The 19,283-nt window shown below is 40.7% G+C and overlaps 1 protein-coding gene across 5 annotated transcripts in view; it reads right to left on the bottom strand.

Moving 5' to 3' along the window:
• cpeb4b (cytoplasmic polyadenylation element binding protein 4b) overlaps positions 1-19,283 on the bottom strand; it is a 38,538-nt gene that overhangs the window by 4,333 nt on the left and 14,922 nt on the right. For 4 of the 5 annotated variants that reach the window (XM_086131104.1, XM_086131105.1, XM_086131106.1 and 1 more), the window contains exons 4-10: positions 16,265-16,315; positions 13,395-13,418; positions 11,484-11,654; positions 10,441-10,530; positions 10,246-10,364; positions 10,033-10,147; positions 769-950 (exon numbers count right to left, since the gene is read on the bottom strand). In XM_086131104.1, the coding sequence (XP_085987230.1) occupies positions 769-950; positions 10,033-10,147; positions 10,246-10,364; positions 10,441-10,530; positions 11,484-11,654; positions 13,395-13,418; positions 16,265-16,315 (752 nt within the window). The remainder of the gene's footprint in view (positions 1-768; positions 951-10,032; positions 10,148-10,245; positions 10,365-10,440; positions 10,531-11,483; positions 11,655-13,394; positions 13,419-16,264; positions 16,316-19,283) is intronic. The other variant, XM_086131108.1, reaches the window with a different exon arrangement.

The raw sequence follows: 19,283 nt of genomic DNA, 5'->3' as shown, positions 1-19,283 counted from the left end.
GCGGCAGAGGAGGGAAAGGCATTAAAGATGTGCTGCGGCTCCTAGGGAGTAAAATATTAACTGAGAACAAAATGAAGATTCATTGACAAACACTAATGCATCTTTGTTCAACTATCTTCTGCAGGATGTGAATGGCTTGGTGACAGGCCAAACAAAAACACGATCCTCCACTAGTTAAGTGGTTTTCAAATTGTAGTACAAGTACCACTACTGGTATTTGTGCTCCCCCTTGTGGTATGATGAAGAATCACTGCCTAAGTGGAGTTCAGTTTGATCTGCTTTTGAACTTCAATACAATTGCATGTAATCTTAAACAACTGTTTGGTTTTATTTTTTTCAAAGACTTATTTAAGTAGATTCCTTCTCCCCCTCTAATCGTAGTATTAATGTTCAAACAGGGCATAATGTTGCAGTGGCTTACAATATTAAATTAATTTTTCTCATTTCTTGATGAACATATTGTATTTTAATGCTGGCCATGATTGTGGTACTTAGGAGAGCTAACACTTTGTAACGATTATGTAAAAATGTGAAAATCATAGCACTGAATGGCAGACGGTTAACCCGTGTAACTAACTACCTGCTGCCATTCAGACAAAGTCATGGCTTTGCGTTCAATTAAAAAGGCCCAGAGTTCTCACTGACTAAGTCATTTTGTATCACCTATTTCTTCACTTACTGCTAAATAACGCTTACGAGTAAGACTCGAGTTGGTACACAACAAATTATGAAAAGATGCGAGACGAGGTCACATTTCTTTCCACAAACCCGTTTATCGATTTCTCCATGCTGCAGCTGCACAAAGCGAGCACTGATAGCAGCAATGTAACTCTGCTGATTAGAGAAGGCGACCCGCCCAGCTCCTTTCGGGTACTTCAGCTCGGGATCTGTGTCGATGCCGGCGTAGCAGACGCCGCCGTACAGGCGGTCCATGATCATGGCCAGTTCCACTGCGAACAGACGCAACGCAACAAATCAACATTGTCTCTCGATAGAATGTTCTTTTCAGTTTGTTTTACAAGTTTCACTTTTTGAATTGTAATACCGGAAATAAAACAAATGAACATTTTGACAATATTCAAAATGATTGCATGTGTATGTTACATGTGAACCTGAAGATATTACACAATTATATCAGATAAAATGATGGTGGTGAAATGCATCTTAATAACTGAGAAGTAATATTGGAAAATCCAAAATGAAACATTGAATGTCACAAGTAATTTAAAATAAATACATGAAATACATAAATTGTATTCGTAATATCGACAAAGCAATAGTTTTTCCGAAGTGATATCTTTCTGAGCCACAAACCCGGAAATGTGACATCATTGTACAAAGAATGCTCATCGACATCGGCGAATAATTCATTCGCTTGGCGAGAACGCAGTTGTATCGTTGCAACGCCTGACAATACAGGGTCGTTTGTGGGTTAGAAAAGCCTTACTATACATGACCATGTACAGTAAGGCGGGTTTTTTTGCTGAAAAAAAACAACCATGTCTAGTAAGGCGTTTTTAGCCGAAAAAACGACCATGTATAGGAAGTGATTTTTAGCCGAAAAAAACGGCCATGTATAGTAAGGCGTTTTTTGCTGGAAAAAAAACAACCATGTATAGTAAGGCATTTTTAGCCCAAAAAAATGACAGTGTATAGCAAGCCTTTTTTAGCAAAAAATTTTAGCTGAAAAAAAACAACCATGTATGTACCGGTAGTAAGGCGTTTTAAGCCGAAAAAAACGACCATGTATAGTAAGGCGGTTTTAGCTGAAAAAAAAACAACCATGTATAGTAAGGTGATTTTTTTAATCGAAAAAAACCCTACCATGTATAATAAGGCGTTTTTAGCCCAAAAAAACAACCATGTATATAGTATGGCGTTTTTAGCCGAAAAAGTGACCATGTATATAGTAAGGCATTTTTAGCCGAAAAAAATGACCATGTATAGTAAGGCGTTTTTTTGGGCTAAAAACGCCTTACTATACATGGTGGTTTTTTTCGGGTCAAAAACGCCTTACTATACATGGTCGTTTTTTTCGGGTCAAAAACGCCTTACTATATACATGGTCGTTTTTTTCGGGCCAAAAACGCCTTACTATACATGGTCGTTTTTTTCGGCTAAAAATGCCTTACTATACATGGTCAGTTTTTTTTCGGCTAAAAACGCCTTACTATACATGGTCGTTTTTTTCGGCTAAAAATGCCTTACTATACATGGTCGTTTTTTTCGGCTAAAAATGCATTACTATACATGGTCGTTTTTTTCGGCTAAAAATGCCTTACTATACATGGTCGTTTTTTTTCGGGTCAAAAACGCCTTACTATACATGGTCGTTTTTTTTCGGCCAAAAACGCCTTACTATTTCGGCTAAAAATGCCTTACTATACATGGTCGTTTTTTTTCGGCTAAAATCGCCTTACTATACATGGTCGTTTTTTCGAGTCAAAAACGCCTTACTATACATGGTCGTTTTTTTCGGCGAAAAACGCCTTACTATAGGTCGTTTTTTTTCGGCTAAAATCGCCTTACTATACATGGTCGTTTTTTTCGGGCCAAAAACGCCTTACTATACATGGTCTTTTTTTCCGGCTTAAAACGCCTTACTATACATGGTCGTTTTTTTCGGGTCAAAAACGCCTTACTATACATGGTCGTTTTTTTCGGGTCAAAAACGCCTTACTATACATGGTCGTTTTTTTTCGGCTAAAATCGCCTTACTATACATGGTCGTTTTTTTCGGGCCAAAAACGCCTTACTATACATGGTCTTTTTTTCCGGCTTAAAACGCCTTACTATACATGGTCGTTTTTTTCGGGTCAAAAACGCCTTACTATACATGGTCGTTTTTTTCGGGTCAAAAACGCCTTACTATACATGGTCGTTTTTTTTCGGCTAAAATCGCCTTACTATACATGGTCGTTTTTTTCCGGCTTAAAACGCCTTACTATACATGGTCGTTTTTTTTCGGCCAAAAACGCCTTACTATACATGGTCGTTTTTTTTGGGCTAAAAACGCCTTACTATACATGGTCGTTTTTTTTGGCTAAAATCGCCTTACTATACATGGTCGTTTTTTTCGGGTCAAAAACGCCTTACTATACATGGTCGTTTTTTTCGGCCAAAAACGCCTTACTATACATGGTCGTTTTTTTCGGCCAAAAACTCCTTACTATACATGGTCGTTTTTTTCGGCTAAAGACGCCTTACTATACATGGTCGTTTTTTTCGGCTAAAAATGCCTTACTATACATGGTCGTTTTTTTCGGCCAAAAACGCCTTACTATATATACATGGTCGTTTTTTTCGGCTAAAAATGCCTTGCTATACATGGTCGTTTTTTTCGGGCCAAAAATGCCTTACTATACATGGTCGTTTTTTTTCGGTTCAAAAACGCCTTACTATACATGGTCGTTTTTTTTCGGCCAAAAACGCCTTACTATACATGGTCGGGTTTTTTCGGCTAAAAATGCCTTACTATACATGGTCGTTTTTTTTTGGCTAAAATCGCCTTACTATACATGGTCGTTTTTTCGGGTCAAAAACGCCTTACTATACATGGTCGTTTTTTTCGGCCAAAAACGCCTTACTATATATACATGGTCGTTTTTTTTTGGCTAAAATCGCCTTACTATACATGGTCTTTTTTTCCGGCTTAAAACGCCTTACTATACATGGTCGTTTTTTTCGGGTCAAAAACGCCTTACTATACATGGTCGTTTTTTTCGGGTCAAAAACGCCTTACTATACATGGTCGTTTTTTTTCGGCTAAAATCGCCTTACTATACATGGTCGTTTTTTTTGGGCCAAAAACGCCTTACTATACCATTTTTTTGGGCTAAAAATGCCTTACTATACATGGTCGTGTTTTTTTTCGGCCAAAAACGCCTTACTATACATGGTCGTTTTTTTTGGGCTAAAAACGCCTTACTATACATGGTCGTTTTTTTTCGGCTAAAATCGCCTTACTATATACATGGTCGTTTTTTTCGGGTCAAAAACGCCTTACTATATATACATGGTCGTTTTTTTCGGCCAAAAATGCCTTACTATACATGGTCGTTTTTTTTCGGGTCAAAAACGCCTTACTATACATGGTCGTTTTTTTCGGCCAAAAACGCCTTACTATACATGGTCGGGTTTTTTCGGCTAAAAATGCCTTACTATACATGGTTGTTTTTTTTCGGCTAAAATCGCCTTACTATACATGGTAGTTTTTTCGGGTCAAAAACGCCTTACTATACATGGTCGTTTTTTTCGGCCAAAAACGCCTTACTATACATGGTCGTTTTTTTTGGGCTAATAACGCCTTACTATACATGGTCTTTTTTTTCGGCTAAAATCGCCTTACTATACATGGTCGTTTTTTTTCAGCTAAAAACGCCTTACTATACATGGTCTTTTTTTTCGGCTGAAAACGCCTTACTATACATGGTCGTTTTTTTCGGCTAAAAACGCCTTACTATACATGGTCGTTTTTTTCAGCTAAAAATGCCTTACTATACATGGTCGTTTTTTTCGGCCAAAAACGCCTTACTATACATGGTCGTTTTTTTCGGCCAAAAACGCCTTACTATACATGGTCGGGTTTTTTCGGCTAAAAATGCCTTACTATACATGGTCGTTTTTTTTTCGGCTAAAATCGCCTTACTATACATGGTAGTTTTTTCGGGTCAAAAACGCCTTACTATAGTTTTTTTCGGCCAAAAACGCCTTACTATACATGGTTGTTTTTTTTGGGCTAAAATCGCCTTACTATACATGGTCGTTTTTTTCAGGCCAAAAACGCCTTACTATACCATTTTTTTCGGCTAAAAATGCCTTACTATACATGGTCGTTTTTTTTTTCGGCCAAAAACGCCTTACTATACATGGTCGTTTTTTTCGGCTAAAATCGCCTTACTATACATGGTCGTTTTTTTCGGCCAAAAACGCCTTACTACATGGTCGTTTTTTTCGGCCAAAAACGCCTTACTATACATGGTCTTTTTTTTCGGCTAAAAACGCCTTACTATACATGGTCGTTTTTTTCTGCTAAAAATGCCTTACTATACATGGTCGTTTTTTTCGGCCAAAAACGCCTTACTATATACATGGTCGTTTTTTTCGGGCCAAAAACGCCTTACTATACATGGTCGTTTTTTTCGGCTAAAAATGCCTTACTATACATGGTCGTTTTTTTCGGCCAAAAACGCCTTACTATACATGGTCGTTTTTTTCGGCTAAAAATGCCTTACTATACATGGTCGTTTTTTTTCGGCTTAAAAACGCCTTACTATACATGGTCGTTTTTTTCGGCTAAAAATGCCTTGCTATACATGGTCGTTTTTTTCGGGCCAAAAATGCCTTACTATACATGGTCGTTTTTTTTCGGGTCAAAAACGCCTTACTATACATGGTCGTTTTTTTCGGCCAAAAACGCCTTACTATACATGGTGGGGTTTTTTCGGCTAAAAATGCCTTACTATACATGGTCGTTTTTTTTCGGCTAAAATCGCCTTACTATACATGGTCGTTTTTTCGGGTCAAAAACGCCTTACTATACATGGTCGTTTTTTTCGGCCAAAAACGCCTTACTATACATGGTCGTTTTTTTTCGGCTAAAATCGCCTTACTATACATGGTCGTTTTTTTCGGCTAAAAACGGCTTACTATACATATGGTCGTTTTTTTCGGCTAAAAACGCCTTACTATACATGGTCGTTTTTTTCGGCTAAAAACGCCTTACTATAGGTTTTTTCGGCTAAAAACGCCTTACTATATATGGTCGTTTTTTTCGGCTAAAAACACCTTACTATACATGGTCTATACATGGTCGTTTTTTTCGGCTAAAAACGCCTTACTATACATGGTCTATACATGGTCGTTTTTTTTCGGCTAAAAATGCCTTACTATACATGGTGGGGTTTTTTCGGCTAAAAACGCCTTACTATACATGGTCGTTTTTTTCGGCCAAAAACGCCTTACTATACATGGTCGTTTTTTTCGGCCAAAAACGCCTTACTATACATGGTGGGGTTTTTTCGGCTAAAAACGCCTTACTATATACATAGTTGTTTTTCTCGGGCCAAAAATGCCTTGCTATGGATTCAAACCGGCATCTTCCCCCTGTGAAGCTGACGCCCTAACCAGTGGACTACGGTGGCACTGCTATACCAAGCTCATAAGTAACAACCAATAAAGATCTTTACATAACTGGTCATTCAAAAAAGCTTAATATGCAAAGTCTGCAGATGATTACCAAGACCTGGATTCGAACCGGCATCTTCCCACTGTTAAGCCGACGCCCTAACCAGTGGACCATGGTGGCGATGCTATGCAAACCTCATAAGTAACAACCCAAAAGTCGTATACATATGTGGTCATTCAAAAAGGTTTGATATGCAAAGTTTGCAGATGATGGCCAAGACCTGGATTCGAACCAGCATCTTCCCACTGTTAAACTGACGCCCTAACCAGTGGACCATGGTGGCGCTGCTATGCAAACCTCATAAGTAACAACCAAAAGTCCTATACATATGTGGTCATTCAAAAAGGCTTGATATGCAAAGTTTGCAGATGATGGCCAAGACCTGGATTTGAACACTGCACCTCTGCGCTGGTAAGCCGACACAGTAAACAGTCAACCAGAGTTGGGCTGCTTTATTGAGCTTGTAACAACCCAAAAAGGTCTTCATATATATGGTCGTTTCCATGAAAGCTTCGCAGAGGAAGGCCGAGATATGGATTTGGCTTAAAAACGCCTTACTATACGTGGTCGTTTTTTTGGGGGCTAAAAACGCCTTACTATATATATGGTCGTTTTTTTCCGGCTTAAAACGGCTTACGATACATGGTCGTTTTTTGGGGGCTAAAAACGCCTTCCTATACATGGTCGTTTTTTCGGCTAAAAATGCCTTACTATAAAGGTGGGATTTTTTTCAGAAAAAACGCCTTACTATACATGGTCGGGTTTTTTTTTTACTAAAAATGCCTTACTATACATGGTTGTTTTTTTCCAGCTAAAAACGCCTTACCTTACCATGTTTTTTTTCGGCTAAAATCGCCTTACTATACACGGTCGGTTTTTTTTCGTCTAAAATCGCCTTACTCTCCATGGTCGTTTTTTTTTCAGCTAAAAACGCCTTACTATACACGGTCGGTTTTTGCGGCTAAAAACGCTTTATTATACATAGTTGTTTTTTCAGCCAAAAACGCCTTACTACACATGGTCGTTTTTTTTCGGCTACAAACGCCTTACTATACATGGTCGTTTTTTTCGGCTAAAAACGCCTTACTATATTATACATGGTTGGTTTTTTTTCGGCTCAAAATGCCTTACTATACATGGTCGTTTTTTGGGCTAAAAACGCCTTACTATACGTACATGGTCGTTTTTTTTGGGCTAAAAACGCCTTACTTTACATGGTCGTTTTTTGGGGTTAAAAATAACTGCTAAAAACGCCTTACTATCCATGGTCGTTTTTTTTGGGCAAAAAAATCTGCGAAAAACGCCTTGTTATCCATGGTCATTTTTTTCGGCTTAAAACGCCTTACTATACATGTTCGTTTTTTCCGGCTAAAAACGCCTTACTATACATGGTTGGGTTTTTTTTCCAGCTAAAAACGCCTTACTATATATACATGGTCGTTTTTTTCGGCTAAAAATGCCTTACTATATACATGGTCGTTTTTTGCGGGCTAAAAATGGCTTACTATACATAGTCGTTTTTTTGCGGTTAAAAACGCCTTTCGATAGATGGTCGGTTTTTTCGGCCAAAAACGTCTTACTATACATAGTCGTGTTTTGGGTTTAAAAACGCATATTATAGATCAGTGGTTCTTAACCTCCAACCAGTTCATCTGCATAATCACCGAACCCATCATTCGTGAAAAATAAAAATACTTTTTTTTTTTTTTACAAATTCGAGACATAAAAAATGCTTTTTTTAAAAACAGAAAAAAAGTAAACAAAATTTCAAGACATAATTATACGTTTTTTAAAATTGTACACAAAATGAACCAGCCAGTGATGGCCAAGCGGGGGCGTCATAACCAATTCACATCTTGAGTTAGGTGTGCCTTAACCTCCATGGCAGAAGCTCTGTCGAACCTCTGAGACCAATTCACCGAACCCCTAGGGTTCCATCGAACCCAGGTTAAGAACCACTGCTCTAAATATTCCCCCAAAGCTGGTTGGGTTAGGTGACTTCACACCGGACCTTTGAGGAAGCCAAAATTCAGAACTTGAGACCTTCTTAAGGCTATATCCATCAAATGTGAAACCTCTACTTTCCTTGGACTGATAATCCAAATCATATAATTGATATCCTCGAATAAACCAACATTCTATTCAGTATGAAACATTTATACGTTCATTGCCGCTTTCAAAGTGCAGTAAAATGCTCAACAAAAAGATTTTTTTTTTCTTGTCAAGACCGGAGAACATGACATTTTGAGACCTTCGTTCATCCGATTTTGGGATTAACCATATAATTTAAAGGAAATTAAAAAGTGGATTTTGGAAAAACCAAAGAAAGACTTTACACTCTACAATAGAAATGCCAAGAGTCCATAGCCGTTTGATCGCTGGCATTAACACAAATACAGCACTGGAATCTAAAACACACAAACAAACACACACACACTTGCACACCTAATCAGGATTAAAATATTAAATCCTACAAGTTCATATTCCAAAGGGTGCCACAGAGAGCGCAGGCGAAGTGTGAAGGTGAAAGCTGATGATTTCAGCAACTCCAGCATACCGGGTGTGAGCGCTGCGCCCCAACACAAGCCTATCACGTGTCAGAACACCAGCGAGCATTTGCTTACAGCTGACATTTCAAAGACTGGCAGCGAAGCAATTAAGCAAATGTCGGAACACATGAGCAGGGATAAAGCACCGAGATCGTACTGATCAAAGCCGAGTTAAACATGAACAGCGCGACGAAAACTGGTTGGGAGCTAAAACGCGAAAGCAGGACAGATTGCAGATGCATCTGCACATCATTCGCGCCTTATGTTTGCATTGCAACACCATAGGAAGCGGTGCTCAAAATTTAAATCACGGGTATCTTCTGCTCCTTTGATTCCTGAGCTTCCACATTGGCAATTCAAAAGGTTATCTGACATCTTATGTTGTGGACCTTTTTCATGTCAACTGGATCAAATTTACACCTCATCATCAGCAAATGTGGCCATGTTATAAATAGGATTACATTTCCCAGGGGAGTACTTTCACGCAATAAGGTGGTTCCTGGAGATACGAGTTTAACTGGTTCTTTGACCATGGCCGTGATTCCTAACCTTTGCATTGAAATGGATGGAAATGCCCTTAAAAGGTCAGAGACCAAAGATTGGAACGTTTTTCTTGACACCTCTGGAACCCCTTTACAATGCTTAATAACCACTAAATACAATTCAAAATGTGCGGTTACAATTTCGCGTCACAGAAGACAAAACAATTTGGTGGCTGCGGTGGCATGCAGTCGTGGGCTCTTCCGTGTTCAGTCGCTCTCCACGGGCTTCAGCACTTCTAACAATGGTCCATTCATCATGTGGCAGTTGGTTGCACGAATGCTGAACGGAGTGGCAAAAATGTCTTCGGCTTTCCGAAGGATAAAGAAACACGTAAACGGTGGATCAGAAAGGCAATCGGCAGGGAGTGCGGTTTGGCCCAGGATGAAAACAGCATCGATTTTTCCCTCTGCAAACGCGACTTCAATGCCTAGCAGCGGGGAGGGGGGCGGGACCTTGGTCTTCATGGTGCATTCGAGAAGGCAAGAGGTGAGGAGTTATTTGCATGCACCTACGACACGTCACGATGGTGATTATGAATTGAGCAGTTGGGGGGGATAAAAAAAAAAAAAAAGTAGTGTAATATGTACTTAGGTCTACATGGCAAGCCACCCGACACAGCAAGAAGAGTTACGTATCGGCCAGTTGGTGAAACAATGTTCTGATTAGCTTTCACACTTTATTAGACAAACAAGTAATACCTGTAGTGCCATTGTTTGTTTTACCTGACAGAAAACTGCCTGACCAAAAGCCTACCTGCACGAAGCGGGCGAGGGACACCGCCAACAAAAATTGTTTTCCTTGGGTCCAAAGGCTGGGATCCGTCCATTACAAAATCACTGTCGTTCAAGTTCCACGGGCGGATCTGGACCTGACACGCGCAAAGTCAACAAACTCTCATCAACTTTTGACAAAGTTTGAAACACCATGAGCAAAGCTGGCGGATGTTTGCAGGCTATGCCCACTGACCGGCTTGTCTTTGATGGTGGGACTGGAGACGCACAGGTACAGCTTGCCGTCCTCCTCGATGCAGGCGTCGATCAGAGCCTGCACAGAGCTCTCATCCTGGAAGAGCAGGAAGGCGTAACCTGTGCCAAGTAAGAACCGCATGAAGTCACACCGGTCCCGGTGGTGTGCCCGACCACTGCTGTTAGTTCATCATACCTTTAGGAGGGAAGTAAGACTTGCTCTCGGCTTTATGAGGCCAGTCGACAAACAGGTGTCCAAAACGCCGGAAACTGGCAGTTATCTCATCTAGAAGAAAATATGACAAGTGAGAATGGACTTGTTTTGTTTTTCAAAATTAGGATGTTTATTCATGTGCTTTATTAAAAATATACTGTATATATATTCCAAAAAAACAGCATCAGATTGAAAAGAACAAATAGCAACAACACCATAACATACAAAAATAATAGTTATTTTAGTTGTTAAAAGAAAAAAGTCACAATAGCTAAGCTAAACTGGTATTTTACAGGAAAGAAAGCCATATGAGAATATTTCCCAAAATTGAATGCATCGTACAAGAAAAAAAATAGCTCAAAATGAAATTATGGATATAATCATAATTTTGACCCCAAAATTATTGAAAGAGAAAAAAAGCAAGATTTTTAGAACGTAATCATTTGACAAGAAAAAAAGTGTGACTATATATTTTTTTTGTTTGTTTGTTTTGTTTTTTGTTTTTTTAAAGGTTATTTTGCAACCTGGACAAACACATTCATGTTTTACGTACAAAGCATACTTCTTATTATTATTAATCAAAAAATTATTTGTCAAAATTTTTTGACTTAAAAAGCAGTCTTGTTACAAGGATAAAATCAAGAAATAAATTAGCCCGCATTTCACTGTGTCAATGAAATAATAAGAAAATAGTGTCATTTTTATTTTAAAAAAATGTAATTGAGCCAAAGTGGTTGAAATATTCATGCCTAAAGTCACAATTGTACAATTTTAGTTATACTATTATTTTATATTTACTTTTTAAATTCTTACTCATATTTTATTATGTATTAGTATTTAATAGTAGTAACTAAAAAAATATATTTTTTTTTTAATCCAAACAAACAAACCCATTTCACACATGTCCATAGTTCTCCGCTCATAACAGAAACTTTTTTCCACTGCTTCTTGTAAAATCACCACGTTGGCACATCACAGAACGTCTCGGATGGCCCAGAAATACAATGCGGCAGCTGCGAGTGTACCTTCATCTATATCTGGGGGCAATCCTCCCACAAAGACCTTGCGGGAGTAGCGCTCCACGCGTTCGCCATTCTGGTGAGGAAAGCAGTGTGGAGAGCCCAGGCCTGCCAGACCCTGATCGCCACGCTCGTCATCAGGGAAGCCATCCTCCATGGGAAAGAGGGAGGAATGGCCTAGAAGAAAAGAGGGGCGAGAGAAAGGTTGATTTCCTGAGGAAAGAGGTCGGCAACAATGCTTTCTAATCTGGCATCCTTTGCAACTGTGTCTTTAATATCAACACCACCATCTGCCAGCGGCTTCGAAATTAGAGTCTACACGTTCATGACGGCAGTCGCGTTCCAGACCGAAGAATGACAATCCACAAAATAGAGCAACCACAAAAAACCCAAACAAACAAACAAAAAACAGTCTAAGCCTTAAAATGCCCCACCCACACACGTAAACATTTAAATACATTTTTTAAACACACTGGCCGATCACAATCGTCGTCCGATCGATCGGGGCACCACTAAAAGACATTGTAAGTATATTTGAAAACACACAAAAAAATGTAGCATAAAAATGTATAGAAATGATCAGATTTTTAGGTGCCCTCGATTTCAGTTTTTGATAGATGTCATTGATATTTTTTTTGTCTTACACTGTGCGCCACCAAATGCAAGCTGACTCACTCAGTTTACAGGGGTGTCTTGAGTTCCACAGGCCCCGCCCCCAATAGTGTTCATCCAATCACATTTGCATACCTGTTGCAAGAGAATTTGCAAACGTGTGCATGTCTATAGGATGAAGGTTAATGAGTGAGAGAAAAGCTCGTTGGATGTTTTTTTTTGGTCAACATTAAATGTTCAATTAGCCCGCATTACACTGTCTCAGTATTCGCTCGCTCCCGAATATGATCTAAGTATATGGTTGAGAATATTGTCATCATTTCAATGTCATATTTTGCAAATGATTATCCTGCAGATTTCATCTTCGGTCAAATATTTCCACATGCTTGAAGCGCCGCTGCACAATTACAACGCCTGTTGATTTCAGCAAGGTGTCCGTGTTATTAAAACCCAAAAATGCAATTGGTGATGATTCAATTTTTAACTATAATCGCCATCGTGTCATGATAAAAGTTAACCGTTGAGCCCACCAATACAAATACCAAGTGGAAAAAAAAAATAAATTTAACGACCTAATCCTCTTACGCTGTAATCAGTGAAATGTTTTGAAATACGTAGAAACCATATATAATAACAACAAATCTATAACTGGAAAAATCTGCAATACAATGGAGGGATTACTGCTACGTTGTGAAGAAAAAGAAAACACGTTTTTTTTCTGCATAGTTGGGGACAACTGACCAAGCATGCACACAAGTTTCCTTACACTCGACATAGCTTGACAGAGGATTGCGTGAGTGCGCGTGTGGTGTGTTGGAGGGGTTAAGCCCTCCCTTGCCTATGCCTGCTCCAATACAACCTGCCCTGAGCTGCTTTATAAAGATTTATGCCAGGGAGTTAGCTCAGCTACAGCTTGCAGGATGCACTGCACTGCATTGTAGTGTGTGTGTGTGTGTGTGTGTGTGCGTGTGTGCGTGTGTGCGTGTCCAACGATGTGCCTGGGCTCCAGTCTTGTTTCTGTGCCTCATTAAATTTCAGCTAAATGCTAACAAGCGGCAATATTCTTGCATAACATGCGTGCGTATAAATGTGTTCAGCAGTCCAACGTAAGATTGCAAACATAAGCTTGTAAACGACACACGTTTAACACTTGGGAGAGTCATGCAGATGACGGATCACTGGAAATTGATATGAGCGCTGAGCCAAAAGCCAATAGAAGCAGAACAAAATGGCATCACGTCACAAAGCAACAGTGAGATGGACAGCGCGGACTTTATGCGGATAGGTCCGTGATTATGTTGTTACCTCGTCTCCTGCTATAACTCCTGGCTGCATGTGAAATCAAAGAAGAGGGTGATTATAGAGGACGGACATACATTGTATAAGTAAGCATGCCGGGTGGTTGTGTGATAGCAGAAAGGATGTTACCCACCATTTTCATTTATGCGTTAGCTCCGGAACTAAAGCAGCACGATCGATGTTTGCGTGTGCGGCTCGACGCACACAAATAGAAGGGCATTTGAAATCATTTTGCCACCACTGAATACGGATACACTGACGGCTTTGATTAAATAAGAGTTGTTTCATCTCATTCAACTGCATAAACCAGCTAAGAACAGAATTACATTCTACTTGCTATTGTTGAAATATGAACATGAATGGTTAGCGTGTCTTGCTTTACAGTCGAGAGGTCCGAGATTCGAGTCACGGTGGGTTTTACTTGTTCTCCCTGTGCTCGTGTGCGGTTTTTATTTATGGTCACATTCCAAAAACGATGCAAAATTGCCACTGGCCGTGATTATGTACGTAAAAATCTCCACCTTCATTCCATGCACTTTCCACCGCTCTTATGCTGTGATATGACAAGCATCTATTTCTACACCACTTATGTTCAGGTTAATGGGTTGCTGGAGTTTATCCCAGCTAGGTTCGGGACACAGACAGACACTAATTCATACTCACACCATCACCAAGGGAGAAGTGAAATCATGCTGACTGCACAAAAAGGCAGCAAAGTGAACCGATACCATTCCTGTCGATACAAACATTAGATGGATCCCACTTCCAGGTGATGGAAAAAAAAAAAAGAAAATTAAAAATGTACCAATTATGATGAACATTCTGTTGATTGAGAATTATGACAATGAATCTATGATTGCACAGTGGAACCTCCAAAGTGGAACACATCAACTCCAATATGCTAGTTGGCTAAGTGGTTGCTCGGTTTGTTTGTCGTTTCCACATAACTACACTAACATATGTCAGTTATATAAAATATTTACTCCAGCATGCTATAAGTAACATTCTCACATCCCTTAATGGCAAGTGTAAAAGTGAGGTTAACCACTGTAGGGCAAGCTAAAATAAACGTCACCCTTTGAAGACACCTGACAAACAGAAAGGTGTTTATAGCACAATACTGTGAACTGAGTAGCATTTCTCCAGTTAGATTTAAATGTCTGCCCCAAAAAATAAACAAAAAATGTTTCCCACTCACTTTGCTTAAAGTCTCACTAGATTTGGTGTATGATGACAGTTTGAGCCATTATGTGACTTGTGAGGTAAAATAAAGCCCTGCTATTTGCACCGCCCCAAAAATTGTTCGAATTGCCAGTTTAAACGCGGCTATACCAAAGCTATGATCCCAACACAATTTCGTATCACATTTAACCTTAAAAATTAATAGCCAATACTAAGTGCATTTTCACACACTTGACAAGAGACAAGGAACAGTGCTTGGGTGAGGACGTGAGAAAAATGGACACCAACTGTCATCTTAACAACTGTAATGGTCCAAGGCTGATAACGGCATACAGGATGGTTGTTGGGCTCCTGAGCCGTTTCACTTCAACAATATGTCATTAACGCCAATTACTGGTTTCCTGTGAGCCAGGAATTTTCCACCACCTTGTGGCATCTTCGGAGGTTACAGAAAGAGCACAAAAACCACGCAAATAGGTTTTTCAGGGAACAGATGATGAAAGCTTTTCGAGAACATGTTAGTTGAACTTTGTGGACACTATCGGTAAAAAAAGTGTGGACATACTTTCTTATGCCATCGATTGAGAAACTGAATGATGGGTTGTGGGTTCCGCTGCAAGATGTTGGTTATCAAGTCGATGCTCGATACGTGACCCTTGCGTCTACAGAGCTTGGATGGCCCAACGGCGCTTATCACACACGTTTTGAAAGCACAATGGCGTCCTCTAAAGCTGCTCTGAAACGTATTGAGACGCAGTACACGCCGCAGAGATTGCAGCACCGAGCCATCGAAAACTAGTCGCAACCGAGAGAGGATGAAGAGGCCAGAATACACACGAGCACTAATCTCCAATCTCCCACAGTGAACTTTCCAACCCAGATGGACATTAACTCTGGGGGAAGGTCAAAGAGGGGGGGGGGGGGGGGGAAGAGAAAGACAGACAGAGAGAGCAAAAGAAGGAAGAAGATTGAAACGAATCAGAGTTCTATAAAAAGATGAGCGTGTGCGAGAGAGGAAAAATAGATTGGAAAGATGCAGAAGCAAAAAAAAAAAAAAAAAAAAGCTGGGGGGAATAAGAGTGAGGGGAGGGATGTGCGCAGCCTCGAGAGGCCTGCCTATCTGCTGGCACCATCTGTCTCAGGGCTCCATGACAGCTCCAGACCATGTGATCCACCCACGTGAGCGGAGGATCGTGAACACACGACTGGTATTGCCGGTTTACATCCCGGCCCCAAGACCAGAATGCAAAAACGCGCATGATGTTTAAAGTACAGCGTGGAGGTAGCTAAATATTCAACTGCTGCATGACAAATATAATGACTTGCTTGATTTATACAACAATGCAAAATGAGCAAAGTGTCGCATTTCGGGTTTTTCGACACAGCTTAAGTGACGAATATCGTCCTGTCAGGGGGCCATGTCAGTTTTGGTGTAATTCTCTGAGGGTCATACGAAATTTACGAAAATATGTAAGACAAATATGAACCACAATGTTTCTTATGATGAGGAATTTGAGGGTTCGGTGCTTTGGCTCAGTTTATCTGAGGTGTTTTTAGAACTGCGTGGCAAGCTATGCTGCAAAGTGAGAGTTTCTATGAGTGACGTTTGGAATCGCGCTTGAGTATCGGTACCCCTCATTTCAAATGCCGACAGGCCCACGAAAGCCAAAACCTGAGTAGGTCGACATACGTACCATTGAGGGGCAGCGGGTTGTCCCCGCCAGGATGGGGGAACCCCAGACGACCTGCACAGGGAGACACACAACGGTCACATTTAACATCATGGCCCCTACTGGCGCTGAATATGACATAGAGGAAACCAATTAATGATGCCGAGGTCAAAGCAAACTCTTGTGATGCAGGAATTTGATTTATGGCTCACACTGCTTATTCACTGCGACAAAGCCTATCAAAACACCCGAATAACTTGAGTGCAAATACCTTCCTGTTAACATTCATTGTTTATTTAGCTTCATAATACAGCGGGTACCTTTAAACCTTTTACAGTGAATGCAAGAAAATGTACTTACAACATGGCCTGTCATGTTGGGGCAACAATTTGAGCTTGGAAACTAATCGATTTGCTTCACATCATCTCCTATTGGGAAAAGTATTAAAAAACTTAAAAGACATTAAAGACAAGCAACCCCAACTAGTTTGTGTTCCAATTTGGAGGTTCCACTGCACTTCAGCAAAGAACGGAGGACAGCTTTCCAGTAAAAGAGCCCAATTGGTTCTGAAGTGAACATGGCTGTTTTCGAAGAGTTCATTCGGCGTCTACGAGCGCACCGACAGTTGCCTCCACATCAATCTCATTAGAGCTTACATCTGTGAGCCACCAGCCCATCGCTGTCCCCTCTCTCGTCGACCTCCATTGCCCTGTCTAAAGCTCTCGGCTCTGCGGGGGCATCCTGTCAGACTCTGTCCCCGTTTGCCAGGCCCATAAACAACACAACTCAAAATGCGCATGTTGTGATGCCAAACAAGCTTCAAAGTTATACAAGCCCCGCTTTTCTGCAGTGGTGGGGGGATAATGAGATGAAAAAGCTGAAATAGTACAACCATTGTTGAACGGGCAAGCGAGTACCCTGTGATTGGTGCATTCCAACGCCTCTGTCACATGCAAGTCCGCAGGTCCCTCCCCCACAGTGTGGTTATGGCACCCGGCAGCATGGAAGGGATGCTGCGCATCAAACGAGACCTAGATTTCCCAAATCAGGACGGACCGCCCTCGGTTTAAGGGGATGCCGCTGAAACTAAGATTTTATTTTTTTTCCGCTTGAACCTCATCAAGCTGAACAATGGCGTACTCTGTGTAGTAAAACTGCGGTCCTATACAACAACATGAAAGCACAGCTGATTGGATGTTAAAGAAGAATGCTGCACTCGTGTCGACAGGGTGGGGTGCGCCCGTGGCTTGAACCTTCCACGAGTGCCGTTATAAGACACGCATGCACAAGCACACACAAACATGTTTGCTGTACATCTGCGTGGATGCGTAGTGGGGCGGCAGAACAGAGGGATCCTTTCTGTCAGTCAAGACAATGCTGGAAGCCATTCAAAGCCACGTCGACAGTCGACATTTTGTCTCTCCCCGGGCCGTCCGCTTTGATTTCTCAAACTTTGCACACAGTTATGGTCCGAATGTGTGCGAAAACATGACGCGTACATGTTTGCATTTTGTTTGCTCATCGGGGTCTCTGGAGCAAGGGGGTAGAGAGCGCATGACACAGCAAACCGGAGTCACTACTTTGGAGAAAGCGTTCAGTCGTTTTATTAGACTTTGTAAGTGCTAAACTCTGTACGCACGTCATAAAATATTGGACGTCACTGCGGAAAAAAGCACACCATACTGAGCGACAGTGTGCGGGACGAGGCCGTGAGGCTGGATCTGGCGTGATGCATCATGTGAAAGCGGCAGAGAAAGAAAAGAGGCACTGTCGTAGAGAAATGTAGGGAGGATGCCTGAAGATAACTAAGGCGGTAAAAATGAGAGTAAACAAGCTTCTGCTATATTCCTAATCGTGCAGATTTAAAACACCAAGTGGTACTTCACGGTTTGAAGAGTGGTACCTTGAAGCCGGTTGACCTCAGGATTGGGCGACTTAAAATTTGTCATGGGGAGCAATTGTTTGAAATAATCTGTTCCATAATTAATACTAATCGCCATCCTAAATCTTGAATCAGTTGTAGAGACAATGTTATATCAAGTTACAGTTCTCATAAATCCTTTTATTCTGTTATTTTCTCCGGTGTTCTCTCTTTTCTCAACGTTTCCTCTCAAACCTAGTTCTGTCCGGCTGCATTTCCAATAAATATCCATCACAACACAAACAACCACGGAGGGACTACAGGATATCAAACTCCCCTCTTGCACTGAAAAATGGCTCTGGCAAAAGGGAGGACCCAGCGTTCGGCATAACTAGGCAGCTGCAAGTTTGGAAAAAAAGTGATTTTAAAAAGTCATATTAGTATGAAAAAAGCTATGCCAAGGATGTGATAGTCTAACGTTGCTGTGGTTAAATAATTAATTGTACGCCATTCGTAACTTTGAAACGTCGTATGATCATCAACCAAGGACCCCCCCCTCTCTTTATTGGCTTCATATAAAATAAGAAAATCATGTAATACATATTAACACAAATAAAGCATTACCTTTTAATGACACAAGTAAAATGCAAATGTGGGCTAACAGAAGCTAAACAAGCTCTTGTGATTATACTGACTTTGGGCATCATGGCGGTTAGATGTCCAAATTCTGTACAGTGCTTTATTTTATAAGCTTTAAAGCGTTTGGGCCGAAGCGGACAAATGTGTGCTCTTCTCACATTATTAAGGCAAGATTTACTTTAATTTTGACAGCGCAACATTAGAGCACAGCTGGAGCTAGCTGAGCACAACGGGTGTGAGGCCCAAATAAATAAAAGGTGTCATGTCTTGTGGAGCTCATTTCAGAATTGTTAAAGTGAAACTAGGGCTGCACATGACATTGGGCTATTGGAGAACATCATCGTTGCTACTATTGAACAGATAACATAGGTTGCTGTAGACCACGATGGAGATTTCTGCCAACGAATTTACTCGAGAAGTAACGGGCATTCGATCAAGGAGTGGTGATCTTGCGCAAAAAAAAAAAAAAAACTGATTGTGCAGTATTTTTGAGGATAGTTTCGTGGTCTATCTAGCATTAATAAAACCTCCATGCGCCACACA

Source organism: Hippocampus guttulatus, chromosome 15 (genome assembly GCF_054856545.1).
Source record: "Hippocampus guttulatus isolate MCC_2025c chromosome 15, RoL_Hgut_1.0, whole genome shotgun sequence".
Taxonomy (NCBI): Eukaryota; Metazoa; Chordata; class Actinopteri; order Syngnathiformes; family Syngnathidae; genus Hippocampus; species Hippocampus guttulatus.
Note: the sequence above shows the minus strand (reverse complement) of the source record. Positions and strands in the feature narration are given on the sequence as shown.